This window comes from Neofelis nebulosa, chromosome 8 (genome assembly GCF_028018385.1).
Source record: "Neofelis nebulosa isolate mNeoNeb1 chromosome 8, mNeoNeb1.pri, whole genome shotgun sequence".
NCBI classification, from domain to species: Eukaryota; Metazoa; Chordata; class Mammalia; order Carnivora; family Felidae; genus Neofelis; species Neofelis nebulosa.
This window is the reverse complement of record NC_080789.1, coordinates 33,364,395-33,387,394: the sequence shown is the minus strand read 5'-3', so window position 1 is coordinate 33,387,394 and position 23,000 is coordinate 33,364,395. Positions and strand designations below refer to the sequence as shown.

The window sequence follows — 23,000 nt, the reverse complement described above, 5'->3', positions numbered from 1 at the left end:
CAAGGACCCACAAACAACACTTGGATAAATGGAGATAGAGTTTATATTAAACACTTTACCACCCAAACACACTTCTACACAAATGTGCATTTCCACCATCTCTATCCCTCTTTTATTCCACTCTCATGCTGGCTTAAACACAGTTAACCGAAGCACAACAATTCTATCAGCAGATAGACAGCTAATGTTCAGCCCCTTGGAATTGTAAGGATCCCTAGCTAGCTGCTTTAACCATTAAAAATGGAACTTAAGAGAAACCAATTTCTTTTCAAAACTTATAGCTCAGTTAAAAGAATATCAACACACATTTGGAAAAATATTTTTCAACTCTAGACAATCTTAAAAATTGCTATAGCATATGAAAACACAAACATACCAATAGCTCTGGTCATAAGGCTGCAATGAAGTTTAAATCTCCTGGCCAACAAGCAACTTATGTGTCAAAGAGGTAGTATTTTAAAATCAATATTTATGCCCATAGTAATTCTCAATTGAAATGAAACATAAAATCCGTACTTTCTCTTTATAAAGTGATATGGGTCAATGTTTTGGCTAATGTTGCAAAACTAAATGAGGTATTGCAAAATAATTTAAAATTTAGATGTGCAGGCAATTAGGTTCCATTTTAATACACTATTATGAAAAGTGTTTATTTGTTTTTGGAAAAAAAATAAACAGCATCTTGGCTATAATGACAAACCAGCTTTTCTGCAGTAGGTCCCTCCAGCAAAGGCTTAATATATCTGATTTGTCAAAGTCAACATTCCTGCTAATCTTTCCCACCAGTGTCAAATGCTGAGAGCTATCACCTATTCATTTTGTTGGGCAGTGTAGGGAGAAAAATGGACAACAGGCAGAAAGTAATCTGCAAAAACATCAGAATAAAGTGGTCTCTTTGCACACGCTGTAAGAAAGATGCAGGAAGAATTAGAAAATCTTTGAGATTTCCTTTGCAATTCTTTGCCTATACAAAGTTTGTTTGAATGTAAATTATTCCTACCTTTACTACATTGGTTAATAAATGTTTTAAGGCCATAAAACATTTTCTATTAGTGCCAAAATATTATGTTTTACTGCATTGTATAGGCAGGGTGAAGCAAATAAAATAATATTAAATTTGAAATGCTTTAAAAGCTTTAAAGAAATATTATTACTGGAATTTAACCTGAAATAAAAAAAATATATAAGTGAGAATTTTAATATTATATCTGCCTGTAAATATTCTGTTTAAATTAAAAAAAAAGTCTTTTGGAAGTTTCAGAAAACATATGGCTACCATATTTTTTCTTTCAGTTCTACCGACATGAATGGAATTTTCTGTAATGGAACAACTAAGAATTTGGCTATCAATTATATGACATCTTCCACTACTGAGTACATGTGTGCATATGTGTGTGCATGTATGTATACTTGCATGCATGGATTGGGAATGGCATGCTGTAATTGAATTGCATTATAATAGAAATACAAGTTTAATGAGTCTGAAAATGCCTCAAATTAGAAAGGATTGAGAGTAAAAAGTAGGGAAATGCAAGTCATTATGTATTAAAATATACATCCCTAAATGTATTGAAACTTATCAGCATGATTCTTCACCTTACGATTAGCACTCTCTCCCTCCTCAATATTGGGAGAGTCAATATGAGGACCTTCATTGTAAGTATGTGTCCACGTAGAATCATTCATTAAGCAAGACAGATGGTTGCAAGACAGATACTTAGAAAAATGTCAAAGATTTAGAGCAAAAGGAAAATAAGTAGACCTATGCTTTCTGGAATAAACCTTTTACTTCCACTCAAATTATATCAAAATCAAAATTCAAGGCATCTGGGTGGCTCAGTTGGTGAAGTGTCCAATTTTGGCTCAGGTCATGATCTCATGGTTTGGGAGTTTGAGCCCGGCATTGGGCTCTGTGCTGACAACTCAGAGCCTGGAGCCTGCTTAGGATTCTGTGTCTCCCTCTCTCTCTGCCCCTCCCCCTCTCATGCTCTGTCTCTGTCTCTCTCTGTCTCAAAAAATAAACATTAAAAATTAAAAAAAATAAAATTATTAGTATAGATTAGCAAATTATGAAAAATTGATCTGAATATTTGTGTTAGCATGTAAGACATGACAAGTAAAGGTTTTCTTATCACAGCTCAGAGATTTTGGTTAATTGACATATATAATAAAACACAGAAGTAAATAAGTGTTAGGACACTGGATTTAAGTCAGAAAAACGTGGGTTCCAGACCATCTCTATTACATTAACATCCTTAAAATCTTTATTTTCTCATCTGTAAAAGGGGAATAAAAATAGTGCTTCTTATAGTAACCCTTATCATTAGCTTCTGCCCACATTTTCCTGAGGCAATCACAGGAGGTATACTATTCTTTCTCCGGTTGGTTAGAACTTCTCTTAGGTTGTGCATAGCATTCTGTTTTACTTTGGGGTAAAATTCAGTACATACTTTTCCTTTATATGTAAAGAGAGTTTGGGACTATAGTGTTGTATATAGTATTGTTGCTGCTGCTGTTGTTGTTATATTAAATGGTTAGTTTTTCAGCATACCTCTTCTCTGATTGATTTACCAAAGTAATTTGACCACGCTGAGAAATGGGTGAGTGTTCTAGGCAATATCTGCTCAGTCTCTGAAGCCTTGATGAGTGAGGATTGGCTGGGCATGAACATTATCATCATCATCATTAAAAACACCTATAGAGAGCTTAATGTCTTTATGCCAGGCATTAAGAACATGTTTCTTAATCTTTTCATTATTATAACAACTCAGTGAAGTAGGTACTATTATAATATCTTTTCTATAGATGAAAAGTCTGAGGCACAGAGAACTAAAGTAACTTGTTCAAAGATACATAAATCATTAGTGATAAAACCTGAATTTAAGCCAAGGCAGCAAAGTAGTGGCTCCAAATCTTTTGGTGTACACATTATGCATATTTTCATCATAATTTAAGATGAATGAGAAATACATATACTGGCTTGATATTTTCAAATCTAAGATTTACATATTACACTTGCGTTTGACAATGTGCATACTGACAGTGACAAGTGTTAGTACTGGGTCCATTCTCTCACCTTTCTGCTTCAAGGTGTAGAGTGTCTTGCATCAACCCACAAACAAATTACATAATGATTCCTTTTCCAATGAAAATATTGAGTATCACATACATAAAGTTTCACTAATAAATTGGGTTTTTTTCCAAATGGATCAGTATCCAACTTGCTTTTGTGTAACAAAGCTTCCTTCTGATTATAGGGAGAACTTACAAAATGCCGTTCTGTCTCTGCTTAAAGAGTGTTGATTAGGGGTGACTGGATGGCTCAGTCGGTTAAGCGTCCAACTTCAGCTCAGGTCATGATCTCACGGTTTGTGAGTTCAAGCCCCGCGTTGGGCTCTGTGCTGACAGCTCTGAGCCTGGAGCTTGCACAGATTCTGTGTCTCCCCCTTTCTCTGCCCCTCCCCACTCATGAGTTCTCTCTCTTTGTCAAAAGTAAATAAACATTAAAAATAATTTTTAAAAGTGTTGATTAAGTTAATAATAGCAATAATAATAATCAACACTTATATCAATAACTATATACTTTTTTCCATGGTATACTCAGAACATATTTTATCTTAAAGAAATAAAAATGTAAAATTTTTCCTCTTTCCATAATAGAATCTATGTAAATACAATATAAATATTTAAATATCTTGAGGACATTTCATTTTAAAACTACTTAATCAGTATTAGAGAGACACCACCTATTATTAGATAGTCACCTAGATAAGCAATACCTTATGGCATCTGCCCCTGACAATTCTAAATATGTAGTCCATCACAGTCAATGACTTTCTGGGTATTTTCTATTTCAGCACTGTCCTCAGATCATTAGTGAATGTTTTTATTTAAAAAAAGGAAAATCTTATGTTGTCCTTCCTTCACCCACTGGCTCATAAGCCTGCTGCTTTATTGTTAGATAGAACATTAGGAGAAGAAATACATCATCATAATAACATTCTAATAATTATCATGTATTGATCATTTGTAAGGTATAAGACACTATACTAAATAAATATGCCATCTCAGTTAAATTTCACATATAAAGTATAAAATCTTATGCAGAATTAATAAGTATTACTGACCTTGTACAGATAAGGAAACAAAGTCCTAGGAATGTTAGGCAACTTTCCAAGGGTTATATGGCTAACCTATGGCAGAAATGGTTCTGGAACCAAGCCCCTGCTCCTAATTAACCCCTGTAGTACTATATGGAGGCATGCCTACTTCTCAAAGCTATAATAAGAAAACCACATGTAAGTATGTTTCTCTGACTTTCCTACATTGTACTTCTATTCAAGTGTCCACACTTTATTTTTAAAAATAGCTTTATTGAGGTATAATTGACATACAAAGAACTGTCCATATGTAATGAGTCTATGCCTTGCTAATTAATGTCAGCTAACAGGTGCAAGAGCACTGAAGAAAGGCATTCACAGGTTTAGGATACTATTCTTATGGCTTTATTCTATAAACTTTTGGAAAAAAGAGGGTTGTATTTTGTAAAGAGAGGCCACCCTCTTCCTTTAGAGTGCAATTCTTATGTTCCCATTCTTCATTTCTTTGTGGTAGGATATAGACCATTAATGGATATATTTAATACAGAAAGTCCTGACTTTGACTATCTAGTTACTAGAGAGGTATGGAGTACTCTCTACACTATCATTATAATGCTACATTAATACAGTTATAAATGTTTTAACATTTTAAAACATATATTGTCTGCTTTTCACTTTCTGTCCCCTCAAAAATAAAGTTTTTAGTATCACAGAACCTGTATTTGACTGACTCAAGCATTCTTTTCAATTATGGAAATATTTTTGTTGTTTTCCTAACCCCTTGCACACACACATACACGCATGCCCTTGTACATTTTCAGACCCTCCTATACATTCAGGAAGGGAAGTTTTCATACCCTTACTAGTCATATTTGTAGTTGTCCAATAATAAATAATTCTGTTCCATTTATATTAGTGGAAGTAAAATATCTGATCACCTTATGTTTTCTGAAATGTCACAAAAGGTGAGCCTTTTCATTCACATAGAATATTTAAAAGCTAATATAGTATAAAATCTCTGTGACAAATTACTTTATATCCGGTTATAGAAATGTGAAATGCATGTATTATATATAATTCAAGACTGAATTCTTTATCTAGATTATCTCATTTAATACTATAAAATAGATGTTATTATCTCCATCTTAGAGATAAGGAAATGAAGGTGTATAGAGGTTAGATTAATTGCTCAAGTTTTTACAACTGGTGGTGATGGAACTTGCTTTTGAACTATGGTTGTCTCATTCTAATGTCCTTGTTCTTAGACATGCATCTGCAGAGAGTAGGCCCAGGGTACATAACAGAAAATAATCTCTGAAGGTTAGGGCTCGCTTTCATTGCTGGGTTATTCACAAAAGTGCTGTGAAGTCCCATTAGCTTGGTGAAGTAAAGAACTAGGCATCAAGATCCTGATACTAAAAAATTCTGAATCTTTTCATTTATCAGCAAATCTAATCTGAGGAACAATAAAGGAGGTGATATTCTTCATGTAGTCATTTACTTTTCAGGGTATAAAATCAGTGACATTTTATCAAAAGTATATCTAATGTAAAATATCTTTATCTATCTATCTATCATTTGTCTATCTAATATATCCATCCATCATCTACCTATCATCTATTTACCTATCAATCTGTATTTTTATTATATATGTATGTGTGTAAGTATTATTTCAAGTTGACAGCAATCTTAAATTCTGTTGTATACTAAGTGCATCAAATTATTTATTTTTCTACCAAGTATGACCTGAAAAACCACTCATAAATATATGAATTAGAGTTTGAGGTAACCAAGATAAATTGGTCCAAATGCTTTACACTTAAAAGAGATATAAACATAGATCATTGCATTAGATTACCATTAGAGTCAACAAAAACCGACCATCAACAAGGCATATCATAGTCAAATTCACAAAATACTCAGGCAAGGAGAGAATCATGAAAACAGGAAGAGAAAAAAAGTCCCTAACCTAAAAGGGAGGACAGATCAGGTTTGCAGCAGACCTATCCACAGAAATTTGGCAGGCCAGAAAGGAGTGGCAGGATATATTCAGTGTTCTGAATCAGAAAAATATGCAGTCAATAATTCTTTATCCAGCAAGGCTGTCATTTAAAATAGAAGGAGAGATAAAAAGTTTCCCAGACAAACAAAAATTAAAGGAGTTTGTGACCACTAAACCAGCCCTGCAAGCAATATTAAGGGGGACTCTCTGAGAGGAGAAAAGATGGGGGAAATATATATCTATATCTATATATCTATATCTATATCTATCTATCTATAGATATATCTATATCTATCTATCTATATATCTATAGATAGATATATAGATAGATAGATAGATAGATAGATATAGATATAGATATCTCAAAAGCAACAAAGATTAGGAAGGACCAGAGAATACCACCAGAAACTCCAGCTCTATAAGTATCATAATGGCAATAAATTCATATCTTTCAGTACTCACTCTAAATGTCAATGGACTCAATGCCCCAATCAAAAGACATAGGGTAGCAGAATGGATAAGAAAATAAGATCCATCTATATGATGTTTACAAGAGACGCACTTTAGACCGAAAGACACCTTCAGATTGAAAATAAGGGGATGGAGAACCATCATGCTAATGGTCAACAAAAGAAAGCCAGAGTAGCCATACTTATATCAGACAATCTAGACTTTACAATAAAGACTGTACCAAGAAATGCAGAAGGCATTATATCATTTATTTTTCAATAATATGTTTTTCAAATTCTAAATCTAGCTTGGTCATGAATTAAATTATATATTCCATGAATTGGAGCAAAATACACGTTATGTGATATTTCAGTTTTTTTAAATTTTATTATTTGCTATTACTTTTTAAAATTTGAAATAAAATGCGCCAGTATTAAAACATATATGCTTAGAAAAACATAAATAAATTAATTACAAGTCACAGTAAATATTACTTTGTCAGTAGGAAAAGTCATAGGTTAACTTTGTGATAAAGTTAAAAATTTTGTATACCCAGGAATGCAACTCCCTGCATACATGAATCATTTTACAAATTGTGCTATCTTTTCTAAAGGATTGTTTCTCAATTAATTATATTATGTGCTTAATATCTGGGAAGTGAAATATTCACAGAAGATATATGTTTAAAATATGAGGAAAAATTAAGTCTTTGGAAAATGAATTACTCTTCACTTCAAAAAGTTCAGCAAAATAATTGAAAGTAACTTAACGTGTTACAGGAAAATCACAAAATGATGCAAACACCCTGAAGGAGCTGACTGGAGTTCAGAAAGTCCTTTCCAATGAGGTCCGGTAGGAAAAAAAAAAAAAAAAGAGGTTAGAGTGGGAGAGAGCCAAAGCATAAGAGACTTTTAAAAACTGAGAACAAACTGAGGGTTGATGGGGGGGTGGGAAGGAGGGGAGGGTGGGTGATGGGCATTGAGGACGGCACCTTTTGGGATGAGCACTGGGTGATGTATGGTAACCAATTTGACAATAAATTTAATATACTGAAAAAAATAATAATAAAAAATAAATAAAAACAAAACAAAAAACTCAAAACAAAAAATTGATTTTAAGATATAATTATATTACTATAATTGGAGAAAACATTTAATTTTCTATACTTCAAAACGAACTTCATGTGAATTAAAAGTATACTGGAAATATATGTGTAACATTTATTGACAACATATTTTCACTGAATATGTGATTATTACTATAATATATAACTTGAAAATTTCAGTCTAGCTAATGTATGAATAGTGGCTCTTTTAATTTTTTCACATAAGATTTTCAGATTGTTATATATTTGCTATCATTGATATGCAATCTCTTTTATAACAATAAAATAATAATAATAGAATCTCTGAGCATTTCTTTAGATCGCAGGCATAAATTAGATTATTATTTGAAAACAGAGATCTTCTCCTTCTCTCATATCCACAGATGGAAGATACTTTCACTCCTCTTGACTTTAGGCTTAGTCACGTGACTTGCTTTGGCCAATGCAACGCTAGTGGCTATTGTTGCAGCTTGAGAAGGCTAGAGAAGCTCTTGGGCTTACTCACTCACACTTCTACCATAAGAAGAAAAGGGTAGATTCTGGCTAGCTTGCTGGTACTGAAAGTAGGTTGAGATGTGGAGCAGAGATGACAAATTCTAACATGACACTGACTGTAGGAATCAATTACAAATAATTTGATAGAAACCAGAGATATTAAAATTAGGATTTTCACCCACCTACTGAATTTAAATTACTGCAAAATGGAGGTTTAGTGAAATTCCTTTGAGGAAGTGCATGTGGTCGGATAGTGCTTAAGTTGAATGACTTGATAGGGGCAAACACGTAAAAATAGATTAGTGACTTTTCAACAATTTAGATGAGAAATATTTGCAAAATTACTTATCAGGGTAAATCAATGTACATGGAAAAGATGAATCAGGAGATACTTTGAGAACAAGAAATTCTAGAACTCAGTATTGATTATATAGCATGGTGTCAGTCATATGTGACAGAGAAAAGGAATATATCAATATTTAGGGACAGATTGAAGAGGGAATGATGCCTGTTAAAATCAGAGTGCAAAACTGTTAGTGCAATGGTGACCTAACAGAAGTACCAGAAGTGGAAGAAAGTGTGGCTGACTTCTGAGCATTTTCACATAAAGATAATTGTCAGGGGATACTTGAAGTCTAAAAATATCTCAAAATAATAATGACATGGGGTGCCTGGGTTGCTCATTCAGTTAAACATCTGACTCTAATTTTGGCTCAGGTCATGATCTCACGGTTTTTGAGATTGAACCCCACATGGGCTCTGCACTGACAGTGCAGATCCTGCTTGAAATTCTCTCTGCCCCTCCCTTGCTTATATGTACACGTGCATGTTCTCTCTCCCTCTCTCTCTCTCTCTCTCTCTCTCTCTCTCTGTCAGAATAAATAAATAAACATTAAAAAAAGTAACAACTAACCTGTTCATAGTAATGTGTGCTAGGCATTCTATAAGTGTTACATATATTTTTTCATATTTAATCTGAATCATTTTATAGTGATAGAAATGTTATTTTTATTATCTTGATGGAAAGCTTATATTTTTTGTCTAAATTCACAAACAATAAGGAGGAGTGGTGGCAGAATTAAAACAACAATTGTCAAACATAAGACCTCATGGCCTTATTCACTAGCTTTGTTTGAGTAATAGAAAGGAACGAATGAGAACAGATTCCTTAAGGAAATTTCATAGGGATCAAGTTTAATCATTCTTGCCATGTACAGAGTATTTTCTCACAAAAAGGCATGTGAATTGGTGAAGAAAAAACAAATCTCAATTTTTGTACCTTTATAAGTAAATGTCATATTGTGTGTGTGTGTGTGTGTGTGTGTGTGTGTGTGTGCGCGCGCGCGCGCGCATGTGCTGGCCATACGGTTTTATGGTTAAGTAAGTAATGTTACATGCTCCTCACATTGCAATAATTACATAACAGACAATTCCAAAAATGAATAGCGAGGGTAATCAAGCTAGTATAATCATAATGGTTTTCTTGAAGATACCACGCACTTCCCACACAGTGTTAAACTTAGTCTCTCTTAGTCTAGGAGAGAAAAATAAAGCAAGTAAGTAAATAAAATATCAAGTAGTTGTATACTATATGAAGGAAAAGGGGAGTCTCAGTATACAGAGTGTCCACAGGAGGGGAAAGATGCACCAGGCTTTCTGAGGAGGTGATATTTGAACTGAATATATACAATGGGAGAGTAATCCATGAGGATATCTGGAGGAATGATGTTCCTGGTAGAGGAAATAGCAAAGTAAATATCCTATGGCAAGCTCATTCTTGGTGTACTCTAGGATTAGCAAAGATACCCATGTGGCTGGAGCACAGCAAGCATGAAGAAATGCTGTAGATGGGATGGCAGAGATGACCATAGCAAGATCAAGCAGAATTGAGAATTTATAGTAAGAAATTTTGATTTCATTCCAAGAGTGATGAGAAATAATTTGTGTTTTTAAACAAGGAAATGACATGATCAGATATATTAATTATATGTAATCTTACTATCTTTTGAGTTAGGGTAAATATTCACATATGTACATTTTCAGAAGTTAATGCCATTAAATCATAGACTTAAGCCTATTTTCCAAAGTCTAAGCGATTGATATATGCTTATTTCCCAAAGTGTGTTACCTAGAGTACTGTTCTTATGATATACTCTGGAATAAAGCAGGGTGGGGTGAATGGACTAAGTAAGTTTAGAAAGAAATGGTGGGAAGCCAAGATGAGAACTGAAAAGTGTCCAGTGGATTTATTAACAAGAGAGTCAAGGGGATACCTGAGAAAGTTTGGAAGACACATCAAGATGCAGGAACATTGGAGAGAACTGAAGATAAAGTCATGAAAATGGTGCCTGGGGGGAGAAAAGTCTTTGGGCAGAAGCAAGGACAACCTCTAGAGGGAAATGTGGTATCTCAGACATAAAGGGTAAATATGTGTAGTGAACACAGAGAATTCCAATGGGACAGAGTTTACAAAGAAAACAGAATGGAAGATCATAAATGAACATTTTATAGACTGAAGTAGATACCTGAGAAGTCAGAAGTAAAGAAAAGACTGAAGGGGCGCCTGGGTGGCTCAGTGGGTTGAGTGTCCAACTTCGGCTCAGGTCATGATCTCACAGTTCATGTGTTCGAGCCCCGCGTTGGGCTCTGTGCTGACAGCTCAGAGCCTGGAGCCTGCTTCAGATTCTGTATCCCCCTCTCTCTCCGCCCCACCCCTGCTTGTGCTCTGTCTCTGTCTTTCAAAAACGAATAAACATAAAAAAAAATTAAAAATTAAAACAAAATAAAAAATAAAAGTCTGAACATTGTAAAAGTTCAGGTGTTTCCTCCCACTACCAAAGGTGGAAAGAAGAGAGAAATGGATACAGATTGAGGTAAGCTTTTTAGATTTAGAAGCAAAAGAATGTGGGAGAACCTGCCAGACGATTCTATTTTCTCAATGAAATGAAGTACAAGATTATCAGCTGTAAAAAAAAAAAAAAACAGGAGAGCAAAGAAAGCAAAGAAAATTTAAAAAGCAATAAAATATAGTCTTCTAAAAATATAACTTTCTAAAAAGCAGACTTCTCAAACAGTGTGGGGAAGGAGAGAATATGTAACAAAGGTGTCTCATAGTCTTTGAGATTATGAAGCACTGAATTTGCATGCTATTCATACACTTCGGTCTTTCCCGCAATGATAAAGATAAGAATGTTCCAGGATGGAATAATTTCACCTGGAGTGTGCACAAGGCTTGTTGGGCAGATATGGTGATGTAAAGTGGCCTTTACTCTGAGCCATGAAGGGCACATGGAACCTACATAGGAGACAATAGAAACAGCGGTGTTCTTGGGCATGAACACTAAAAGGAAAGGCTTCAAAGAAGAAAATTCTAGGAGATCCTACTGTGCCATACTCATCAGAGGGTGGAGGTGCTATCTATACTTCCCTCTCTTTCCTGTCTTCTGAATAGGGTGTGTGTACGTGTGTGTGTAAGTGTGATAACAATTGCAGTGTCTAACAGCAAAGGTAGTAATGAAAATGGTTATATGTGCCATTAAATGTGGTTGTTGTCTTAGAAGGATTTTGTACATCTGCAATTTACTTCAAGATTGGGAAAGATACAAAGTAAGAGAATTGGGGAATTTTGCTGTTTTGCTGGCTGCATGCACCTACAGGCAAAAGATACTCTTTAAGAGGGCAGAAACCATGGAATACTGACCTTTTCTTTTCTTTTCTTTCTTTTCTTTTCTTTTCTGTTTATTTTACTCTATGGACTTTTGGTGATATAATTGTTCTTTATTTATTACTATTATTATTTTCTTGCCTCAGTTCCCCTTAAACGAGAATCTCTTTCAGGGGCAGGGCTGTCTATATTGCTTTCAGTATAAAGTACATAGCTCAAGTACTTGAAATGAGTTGTATTAAATGCACACATAGTTTAAAAGAAGGTAAAAGGGGAAAATGGCATTGCGACAGTTGTTTAGGATCATACATTAAAAGTTGAACTAATTTTAAATCTGAAAAAAACTAATTCTCATAGCATTTATTGTTGTCCCTGGTTGTTCCTGACTATATAAAGTACTCACCTATTTGTCCTTAGCCAAAACTATAATATAAATTAGTTATTTTCAAGCACATTTACTGAATCATCATTAAATCTTCACAGATATCCTATGTTCCATTTCTTTTATAAATTATTGTTTTCCTCTCACTGAAACATTTAACAAGATAGATTGTCAACAAATACTTATTAAAATGATCAAACAAGAATGAATATTTATTAGTGACCCATTTGACTGACATTGCCAGCTGCTTGTATCTTTGAATCTGGGAATACTACTCTGAGGTAAATCCCTAAAAATGTTTAGGTTAAAATCTCATGGTTATATATTAAATTGCAAATGTAATTGAATTACTCAAAAAAAGAAGAAACTACAGACAAGTACACTTAAAAAACAGATTTAGCTTTAAATGTGGCTGATTAGTTGTAGTCCTTTCAATATTTATATCATTGTTTTCTGAACAAATGTTTACCAAGAGGATGAGGAGTTATACAAATGCAACTTCCAGTTAGAAACTGCTGTAATGTATAAATCTGCTATTATCTAAAATGAATTGTGTACATGGGAAATATTTGTGTATAGTTATGTGTGTGTGTGTGTATCTATTAATATCTATATATCTACACAACTATTTCTTGCTATTTTAGACAGATATGAATTCAGATGGAGTTTGTAACATGTAGAGATTTTTGTGGAAATATTGAGGCACATTACAGGTCAAAGAAATTTATGTGACAAACAAAATCGTGTATTTTGTATATATGTGTACAGTTACATTGTTGAGAGCTAAAGTGACAAAAGCAGTGTGCAGACAAACTCACCCAGAATACTATCTCCAGATTTTCCAGTTTTTAAAATGAAAGATTAGGGTGATCAGAAATATCTGCAAGTAAACCCAAAAGCCAGATCTTGTTGGGCTCTTGAAGCTTTATGGTGGTGAGCTGCTGGACACTAACAATATCATTGGTCAGGGGAAACTTAAAAACATGGATTCACTCTCAGCCGTGGTATCAGAAAAACCCTGATACTTTTACCCCTTTGTCCTGACCAGCAGCATAAAACATGAAATAACACCACATTTCACTCAGCAGAAGAATACCTTAAGACTCTTCTACCTCAAATACAAACTTAACATGTACAATATGACTCAGTGTTTGTTTTACTTTGCTATAACATACAGACAAAAAGCATTCTGAAAAAGTAGTTCAAAAGAAAACATTTTATGACTTGTAACATAGAACAGCGTCTCTTCTCCGTGACCACATTATGATGTAAAAGGATTTCTTATCAAACTTTCACCATAGCAAAGAAAAAGAAAGCTTCTCTTACCAGAGTGGAATAAAGCGTCAACCTTGCTCCAACGTTTTCTGCAGCTCTTGTTTGAAAAGACAGATCCAAAGCGGCTTTGTGCATATAACTGATCTGGCTGATCTCCAGTCTCTGCACAAAAAAAAAAACAAACAAACAAACAAAAACCAAAAAACAAAAAAAACCCAGTATAATTGGCTCTCAAAAAAGTGTTGTAAACATTCATCATGATGGCACTTGCATGTTGAATCTAGTCACTGTTACCCTGGTGGACTTTATCCAAACAGACCAATTATGTTTCTACTTTCAATATTTGCTACTTGGTTTTCTCTATTCAATACTGAGATTAATATCCTTAAAGAAACTATGAATTTGTGAGTGTCAACTTGATGACTATGTCAAGACCCTTGGGTCTGAAGGTACAGCTCAGACTTAAAAATCTAAATCAATCAAGATGACATTGTCTGATAAATAAATTGACTTGGCATCTGTATGTCTTTATTTCTAAATTTGACAATATTCAGCTCATTATTTACATGTGAATGAGATATCAGTGTTTCTAAGTGCCTTCCATTCACTATTTGATAAAAGTCAAGTGAATATTCCACACCTCTACTTTGCACAAAAGCCACATCAATAATGCCTACAAAATACCCTAGAGTCTGAGACCAACTGTGCTGCATTTCTAAATCACGTTAAATATTCCACTGTTCCTTTGCCCAAACCTTCAAAGGGGTCCAGATTCAGTCACATCCTTTAATTTTTATGGGACCAATGAAGGCATCACACAACCTGGGCTTTTTTTCTTATTTTTAATTTTTTTAATGTTTATTTATTTTTTGAGAGAGAGACTGACAGAGTATGAGCAGGGGAGGGACAGAGAGAGAGAGAGAGGAAGACACAGAATCTGAAGCAGGCTCCATCCAGGCTCTGAGCTGTCAGCACACAGCCTGACACGGGGCTTGAACCCACAAACGGTGAGATCATGACCTGAGCTGAAGACAGGTGCTCAACCGACTGAGCCACCGAGGCGCCCCTTTCTTATTTGTAAACATTCAATTTAATGGGAGCATTGAATGATTATAACTATGAGTGGCATATTCCTATTACCAAGAAAAATGTGAACACTAGATCAAAATGATAAGCCTCAATGAAAAATGCAGACTCAAATTGTACTACTTACAACAATCTCAGCAATATTTTCTTACAATTACATGAAAGTGTAATCTTTGTCTTGCTTCCCATGTGCGTAAAGCCTGGCTAACAGTTATCGGCAATGCCACCATTTAAAAAAATATGATATGATTGCATCAGAGTTTTTTTTTCTTTTTTATATTTGATAGTTTATTTTTCATCATACAAATTAAACAACTACCACAAAACAGTTTATGAATGTACAAATTATGATTTTATCAATTTCTAAAAGTGACAAATTATGATAATTTATAACTGTTTCCAGAAGCAAGTAAAATTTTAGATACACTACAAGGATAAAATTCTATGTATTCCTGAGTCTTATTAAGTAACATCTTTAAATTAAAAGAAACTAAAAGTTTGGATGCTGAACACTTCTTATTCATATTTGTAAATTTCAGAGCCATTTAAAGACTTTTATTATAATTCAGATTACTACAGATATGTGTATATATATACACATGTATATATATATGTATATATATACATGTGTATATGTATGTATATATATGTGTATATATATGTATATATATATTATTCTTCTATGAACACAGATGACTAATCTCATCATGCTACTTATAGAGGTAGGGTGTGGAGGAAGAAGCCCCTACATACTGTTTTTTTTTAAGGTTTTTATCACTGAACTATTAGCTTGCTTATTATATAACATTTGCTTTCATAAAATTTTCCACTAACATTTCTTTATTCAATTCTTTCATCAGAATAGTGAAGAGGGCATTACTATTCTCCATTTTACACATGAGAAAAATAAGGCTCAGAAAGGAGTAATTTGAAAATTCAGTAATACTGAAAACAGTAAATTCTTAAGGTAGTACCCACTGATGCAGTTCAACTATGTCCTAAAACCATTGCTTCCAAAACAGTATATCTAAGATTTAAAAAAAAAAAAAAAAAGAAAAGAAAAGAAAAAGAAAAACGTTTGTGTGATTTAGCTTGCTGATTGGAAATTGGAACAAACATTTAGAGAATTATTATCATATATTTGCAGCTGTGATACATTGAGGAACTTAAAATCATTATGGGCATGATGACTTTAGAAATGATTTGCAAATGAACTTCAAAAAGATAATTTTTTATGATTTTCTTTTAAACATTTTTTTGTTAATTTAGGAATTACCTATTAAGTATCTTTAGATGATACACCCTTTGTTAAGGTCTTAGGATACACTAGTGAACCAGATAAATATCTTCTCTTTCTTCATGTTATATTCAGTCTTCCTAATTACAATAGATAGAATAGCCTTACATTTTCTTCACTGAGAAAGTAGTAATTACCATAGGGGTCTTCAACTCACCCAATCTGCCCCAACTATCTACCAAACTCCTTTGAACTTTACCGCTGAACCTTTTCAGATGGTCAAGGAACTTTCTTATGCTGATTCCTCTCATTTACATCAGATGACTCTGCACTGAATCATTCTCAACAGTTTAAAATCCTGCTTTAATATTTCCCTGCATTTAAGACCTTCCCACCACCCCGACTTCTCCCTCTTGCTGCTGTGTTTCTGTATTGAAAACTATTTCAAAAGTTCTACTTTTGAATTCCTTTCCAATTCCTTCCCAACTGAGTCTCACAGAGGGTCCATCAAGCCATTAAAATAGATCCCATCTTACCTGATCTCATGTGAACTCATTTAACTAATTCCTTCTTGAAACATTTTCTTCTCTTGGCTCTAGTGATGCCACCTTATGATGTTTCTCCTAACCTGCAGATCTTTCAGTCCCAGGTTCTTTTGATAGCTTCTCCTCCTCTGCCCAAATGATGATTGGACAACTCCTTGATTGTTCCTGGACTCCTTTCTATTCTCAAATTCACACTTTCCCCATAGATGTTCTCATTCAGGTCTTTGGCTTTAAATAATATCTATCCTTTTCACTACCAAATATACATCTGCAGCCTGACCTCTCCTCTGTTCTCCAAGTGGGATACTCCATCTGCTTACTGATCTCAATTCTTGGCTCTATAACAGGCATTTTAAAATTCAAACATGACAAAAGCAGAGCAATTGATTCTGCCGTGTCTTTGTAAATTTCATCTTTTTTTCCATTCTTCCTTATTTTAGTAAAAATTCACCAAACGTTTAAGCTAAAAAACAAAGATTTTTAAATGTTTTATTGTGTTAAAAATATAACATAAAATTTACCATCTTAACTATTTATAAGTGTACAGTTATGCAATGTTAAGTTTATTCACACTATTCTGTACCCATCTTCAAAACGTTTTCATCTTGCAAACCTTAAACTATATACCTATGAAACAACTCCCCAATACCAATGATCTATTGATACATACAATGATACAGATGAATCTCTAAGTAATTATGCTTAGTGAAAGAAACTAAACAACATGAGTACATACTGTATGACCTCATTCATATCTAAAATTCCAAAAATGCAAACTAATTTATAGTGACAGAAAGCAGATCACTTGTTGCCTGGAGATAGAAAAGAGGGTGGTGGAACTGGTGTGAGGGACAGCCAAGGATAATGAGGAAACTTTTGTGGGTAACAGATGAATTCATTATCCTGATTGTCTTGATCATTTCATGAATGTATGTATATGTCAAAACTAATCAAACTGCATACTTTAAATATGTACAGTTCAATTCATGTCAATTATCCTAAGATAATAACATTTTTAATAAACATAAATAAAACTGTTTAATAAGCACATGAAAATCTATCTAATGTTTAAAGGAAAAATATTTGTAAACACTTCACAAAAGAGGATATCCAAATTGTCAATACCATATGAGAGAGTCCTCAACATTATTTCTTACCAGAGAAATGCATGCTCATCATATAGAGTAGAATATCTAAAACGTTATTTCAATATTTGGGGAGAATGGAAAGCAAGTGGAACTCTTACACACTGCTTAAAGTTTAGCAAATTGGCACCCACCAGCACTTTGAAAAACTGGTAGTATATACTGAAGCCGAAAATACTCTTACCCTGTGATCCAACAACTACACTTCTGGTGCTAGTTTACTGATTAATTATTATTATTGGAGTAAACTGAGGAGAGTGACTAGGAAGAGGTACAAAATAAAATCCTGAGATTTGGGTAATATTTTACTTCCTGTTAAGATTATACTTACATATGGAGGTATGTTCACTGTGAAAATTCACTAAGTTCTTCACATAAGAGTTTGCACTTTTTTGGATATGTTTCAATAGAACTTGTTATGTATATATGTATGTATGTATTTATAGTCATATACATACATATGTACATACATGCCATATATGCATATATATATGTATATATATAAAGACATAATAATTACAGTATATGTTCTAAAGAACAGATTTGAAATATTTGTGGAAACACATTGCTAGGGCAATATTACATTTTGTCCTGATAATGAAAATAAATCACACAGAAGATAAGGTTAAAATGTTCCAGTAGGAAAATAGCCATTTGTATAATTACTTATCCCAGGAAGGCTGCTTCAGATTATATTGCCAAGAAAAATATTTAGTATTTTATTAGTATACTAAATACTAATAAATACTAAAATACTAGTATTTTAGTATTTATTTCCTAAATACTAGTATTTTAGTATTTATTTCCTAAAAATAATATATCATTATAGTACAGATATTACTCAGTATTTATTTTTCATCTTTTTTTTAAGTTTATTTATTTTTGAGAGAGACAAGAGAGAGACAGAGAGAGTGAGCAGGGGAGGGGCAGAGAGAGAGGGAGAGAATGTCCGCACTATCCAAATGGAGCCCAACATGGGGCTTGAACTCACAAACTATGAGATCATGACCTGAGCTAAAACCAACAGTTGGTCGCTTAACCGACTGAGCCACCCAGGCGCCCCTTATTTTACATTTTTATTTATGAAATTTCTTGAGGTTCTGATTTAGAAATATAAACTTTTTTTCTAATAGATTTACAAAATCAGTGTCTTAACAGAGAAAAGGTGAAACAAAAAATAGTATCTTATTTATATTATCTCATTGCTTGGGGCACCTGGGAGTCTGACTTCATTCAGCTCAGGAGTCATGATCTCACAGTTTGTGCGTTCGAGCCCCGCGTTGGACTCTGTGCTACCAGCTCAGAACCCGAAACCTGCTTCAGATTCTGTGTCTCCCTCTCTCTGCCCCTCCCCTGTTCATGCTCTGTCACTCTCTCTCTCAAAAATAAATAATAAACATTAAAAAAGAGTGTATGTTTTCTCATTGTTTTTTTTCTCATACTAATATGAGTCCTATGTATTGCTATATTATCTACAGTTCACATAATAAGATGAAAATTGCAATCAGGGCTTAGAGCTAATCATATAACCCATTCTTCTGATATTTATGGATATGATTAGTCATGGCTGGGTAAAGTGTGGGTATCACAGTGATAGAGAAACAGGCTTCAATATATGTCAATTTTTTCAGGTTGTGTTTTAGCGTCATGCCTCCTTTTCCTCATCTATGAAAGGGGATGGTAATACTCAACTTCCTAACTGTAAGGAGGCAATAAGATACTGAAGGTGAAGTGCCTAGAATGGACCTTTACACATTGTAAATGGAAGCATTATATGTGAACATATAAAATATGGTATAATCTATATACTTATTATCACATGAAGCACTAATAATAACAAGATGACTTCTTTGCCCATACATCACTAGTGTTTTACACAATAGATAATTTGGGAACATAATGATATAAAATGAATAACAGGTGAATAATACCAAGGAGAAAAGGTATTGTACAATACTGGTCCTATAGCAAAAACGGTATTCCAAAGGGTGCCCTTTTCCTGAATGAACACAATTCTGTTTATATAACTGTGATGAACACCTTGGTCTCAGGGAAAAAGAATGATTGGAAACACCTTGGCTAAGTAAAGTAACCAGAAGTATGTCAATAAACTTATAAAAGTTCAAAGATTATTATTTACTTCTAAATAAAATTATTACATTGCATAAACACCATTTTTTTTTAATTTTTTTTCAACGTTTTTTATTTATTTTTGGGACAGAGAGAGACAGAGCATGAACGGGGGAGGGGCAGAGAGAGGGAGACACAGAATCGGAAACAGGCTCCAGGCTCCGAGCCATCAGCCCAGAGCCTGACGCGGGGCTCGAACTCACGGACCGCGAGATCGTGACCTGGCTGAAATCGGAAGCTTAACCGACTGCGCCACCCAGGCGCCCCTAAACACCATTTATATTTAAAAAAAAGAAACAAGTTTAACAGAATTGCTTTCAATAAGAAGCATGTGGATTGACCAGAGTCTGAACTCATTGTAACTTTTACTGCTTTTAAGTAGACTTCGTTTATAGTCTCCCTCAATGTTTCTTTAGGGAAAAAAAAAAAAAGAGAGAGAGAGAGAGAGAGACCTTTAAATAGTCAGGACAGCAAACATAAACCCAAGAGAGTGAGGACATAAGAAAAATAAAAGCAATGAAGAGCAAGTAAGAAAATACAAAAATAAACAAAATCCCATTGAGGGTCCTATCTTTACTCATGTTTTCTGCCATTACAAGCATATGCCATGACATTTTGTCAACTAACCTAGTATTTCAGAGTATGATTCCATGTGTATGATTAATTTTTTTCAAATGTAAGAGCCATTAACATTTTTGCCTCTTCCTAAGAGCAAAATAACTTCTGTGATTTTTCTTTGAGTATTTTTAAATGGCTGGATTCTGTCAGAAAGTAGGTCAATGAGTTGCTGGAGGTGGAGGCAGGGAGTGAGTTCAGAGATGCTGACTAAAAAGAACACCGTTTAAGAGGAGGAAACTCTCCCATATGATGATGTGGTAGTACTTACATGGTTGCATACGTTTCTCAAAATGTATGGCATGTATTGAAATATATTTTTGAAATGGATGTATTTTATTGCTTGTAAAGTATATCTCAATAAAACATATTAATACTAAGAAAAAATGAAAAGGGCCCGTCTCCCCAAACAGTAAGAGAAGTTGAACTTTAGATAGGCTACAGCAGCGCACAACTCCAAGAGATTACTATTCACAAACGTAATGGTTAGGCAGTGGAGAGGGTCTTTCGTGCCACGTCTTAGTCTTCCATATATCATCTAGAGCTTTGCCTTCTCTGTGAGATGTTTATCAAATACACACTCTCTCCTCTTTTTCTCATCTGCATAGATTTTACAACTTAATAAAATTAAACATGCACAAAACTGTACTTATATAAAAAGCTTATGATAATGATCTTTTAATAGAGTATAATAAACTTCTCCATAGTAAATAAGCGGGTCTTCATATTTGTTTTTAAACATTTTAAACAACTCATAAAAATAGGATATAACAACATTGACTATCGCTATAAAACATTCAACATAAAACATTAAAAAGTGGCATGCAACATAATAAATGATGGTTAGATGAAAATTGAATGTAAATGGCAAGACTCACAGTTAATACAATTTTTTGCTTTTTCTTGTCCTTTTTTATCTTCTCATGTTTTCCCTTCTCAATCCTGCCCCTCCTCACCTCACTTTCTTCTTTCTTATGTTGAATTTTCTCATTATTACAGCAGCTAGTATTTATTGAATACTTTCTATATGCCAGGTGCTAGTTTGAATGGTTCATATACTACATAAGTTACTTTCTTTCTTTTATCTGCCACATCTTTCTCTTTATTAGGTCCTTCAGCTTCCACTTTCAAAGTAATTTGTCTCCTTTATTTTTAGTCCCAGCTTGAGGTACCAACTACTATTCACAATATTCACTTTTTTTCATTTACAAATAAACTCTTTAGAGGATTATCAGGCATTGTTGTTTTCTTCTTTCCTATTAACTAATCGACATATCTTAGCACATGGATTCTGTCCTCAGCATTTCTGTTAAAAATTTCTATTTTATATTCTATAAAAATAGATCTCCTGTTTAGGCTGTATTGCAGTATTATTTATTCTCAAACTCTGAGTCATTTGACATTTAAAAAAGTAATTTCCATTTAAACTTATGACTGTTCTCCAAATTAAGCACTTATTGAAGTATTTCTTCCTTGTTGAATCCTAGCTTCCTTACTCAAATCTCAAATTGTTGATATAACCACTCTGTGACTCAGACTCTGATTTAGAGTCTTCCCTTCCGGTGTTAACAGTTTTCAAATTAATCACCCACCATCTTAAGCCACTCTGTTTAATGCTGTGGTATTCTTAACTAATATTTTGGAGATATTGTGCTATCTGAAGAAAGGTAAACCCAGAAAAGCTAACCCAATATTGAGAAGAACAAAGTTGAAAGGCAGATACTATCTGAAATCAAGACTACTATAAATCTATGGTAATTAAGACAGTGCGGTATTGGTGAAAGAGTAGACAAATAGACCAATGGAACAGAATAGCAATCTCAGAAATAAATGAACTTAATGTAGTCAAGTGATCTTTGATGAAGGATAAAAGGCAATCCAATGAATCAAGGATAATCTCTTAAGCAAATGGTCCTAGAACAACTGGACACCCACATTCAAAAAATGAATCTAGATACAGACTTTACACTCTTCTCAAATTTTAACTGAAAATGGATGACAAACAATGTAAAACACAAAATTATAAAAGTCCCAAAAAATAATTTAGGAGAAAACCTGGATGATATTGGGTATAGTGATGACTTTTTATATACAGCACCAAGGTAGGATTCATGAAAGAAATAATTGACAAGATGGATTTCATTAAAGTTAAAATTTCTCCTCTGTAAAAGAAAATGGCAGGACAATGAGAAGACAAGCCACAGATTAAGATTTTTAAATTAAATATTTGCAAAAGACACATCTGATACAGGACCGTTATCCAAAATATGTGCAGAACTCTTACAATGCAACAATAAGAAAGGACCAATCCAACTAAAAAATGGGCTTATTGTTGTTTCTTCTAAGTTTTTATTTAAATTCCAGTTAGTAGAATTTAGTGATTCATCAATTATACACAATACCCCGTGCTCATCACAACATGGGGAAAATGGGCCAAAGACCTTAATAGACACTTCATCAGAAAAGATATACAGATGGCAAATCAACAAAGGAAAAGATATTCCATATCATATGTCATCAAGAAAATGCCAACTAAAACAATGAGACCCCATACACACTTGTTAGAGGGGCCAAAATCCAGAATACTGACACCACCAAATGCTGACAAGGATGTGGAGCAGCAGGAACTCACAATTGCTGAGGGGAATACAAAATGACATAGCCACTTTGGCAGAAGGTGGGTTTTTTTTGGGTTTTTTTGGTTTTTTTTTTTTTGTTTTTTTTTTTTTTTACAAAACTAAATATACACTGACAATATGATCCAGCCAT

The 23,000-nt window shown here is 33.8% G+C and overlaps 1 protein-coding gene across 4 annotated transcripts in view; it reads right to left on the bottom strand.

Annotated features, from left to right (window-relative positions):
- MGAT4C (MGAT4 family member C) overlaps positions 1 to 23,000 on the bottom strand; it is a 742,934-nt gene that overhangs the window by 394,212 nt on the left and 325,722 nt on the right. For 3 of the 4 annotated variants that reach the window (XM_058741864.1, XM_058741865.1, XM_058741866.1), the window contains one exon: positions 13,525 to 13,635. In XM_058741864.1, the coding sequence (XP_058597847.1) occupies positions 13,525 to 13,608 (84 nt within the window). In that variant the 5' untranslated portion in view covers positions 13,609 to 13,635. Of the gene's footprint in view, positions 1 to 13,524; positions 13,636 to 23,000 lie in introns of those variants that run through there. The other variant, XM_058741873.1, reaches the window with a different exon arrangement.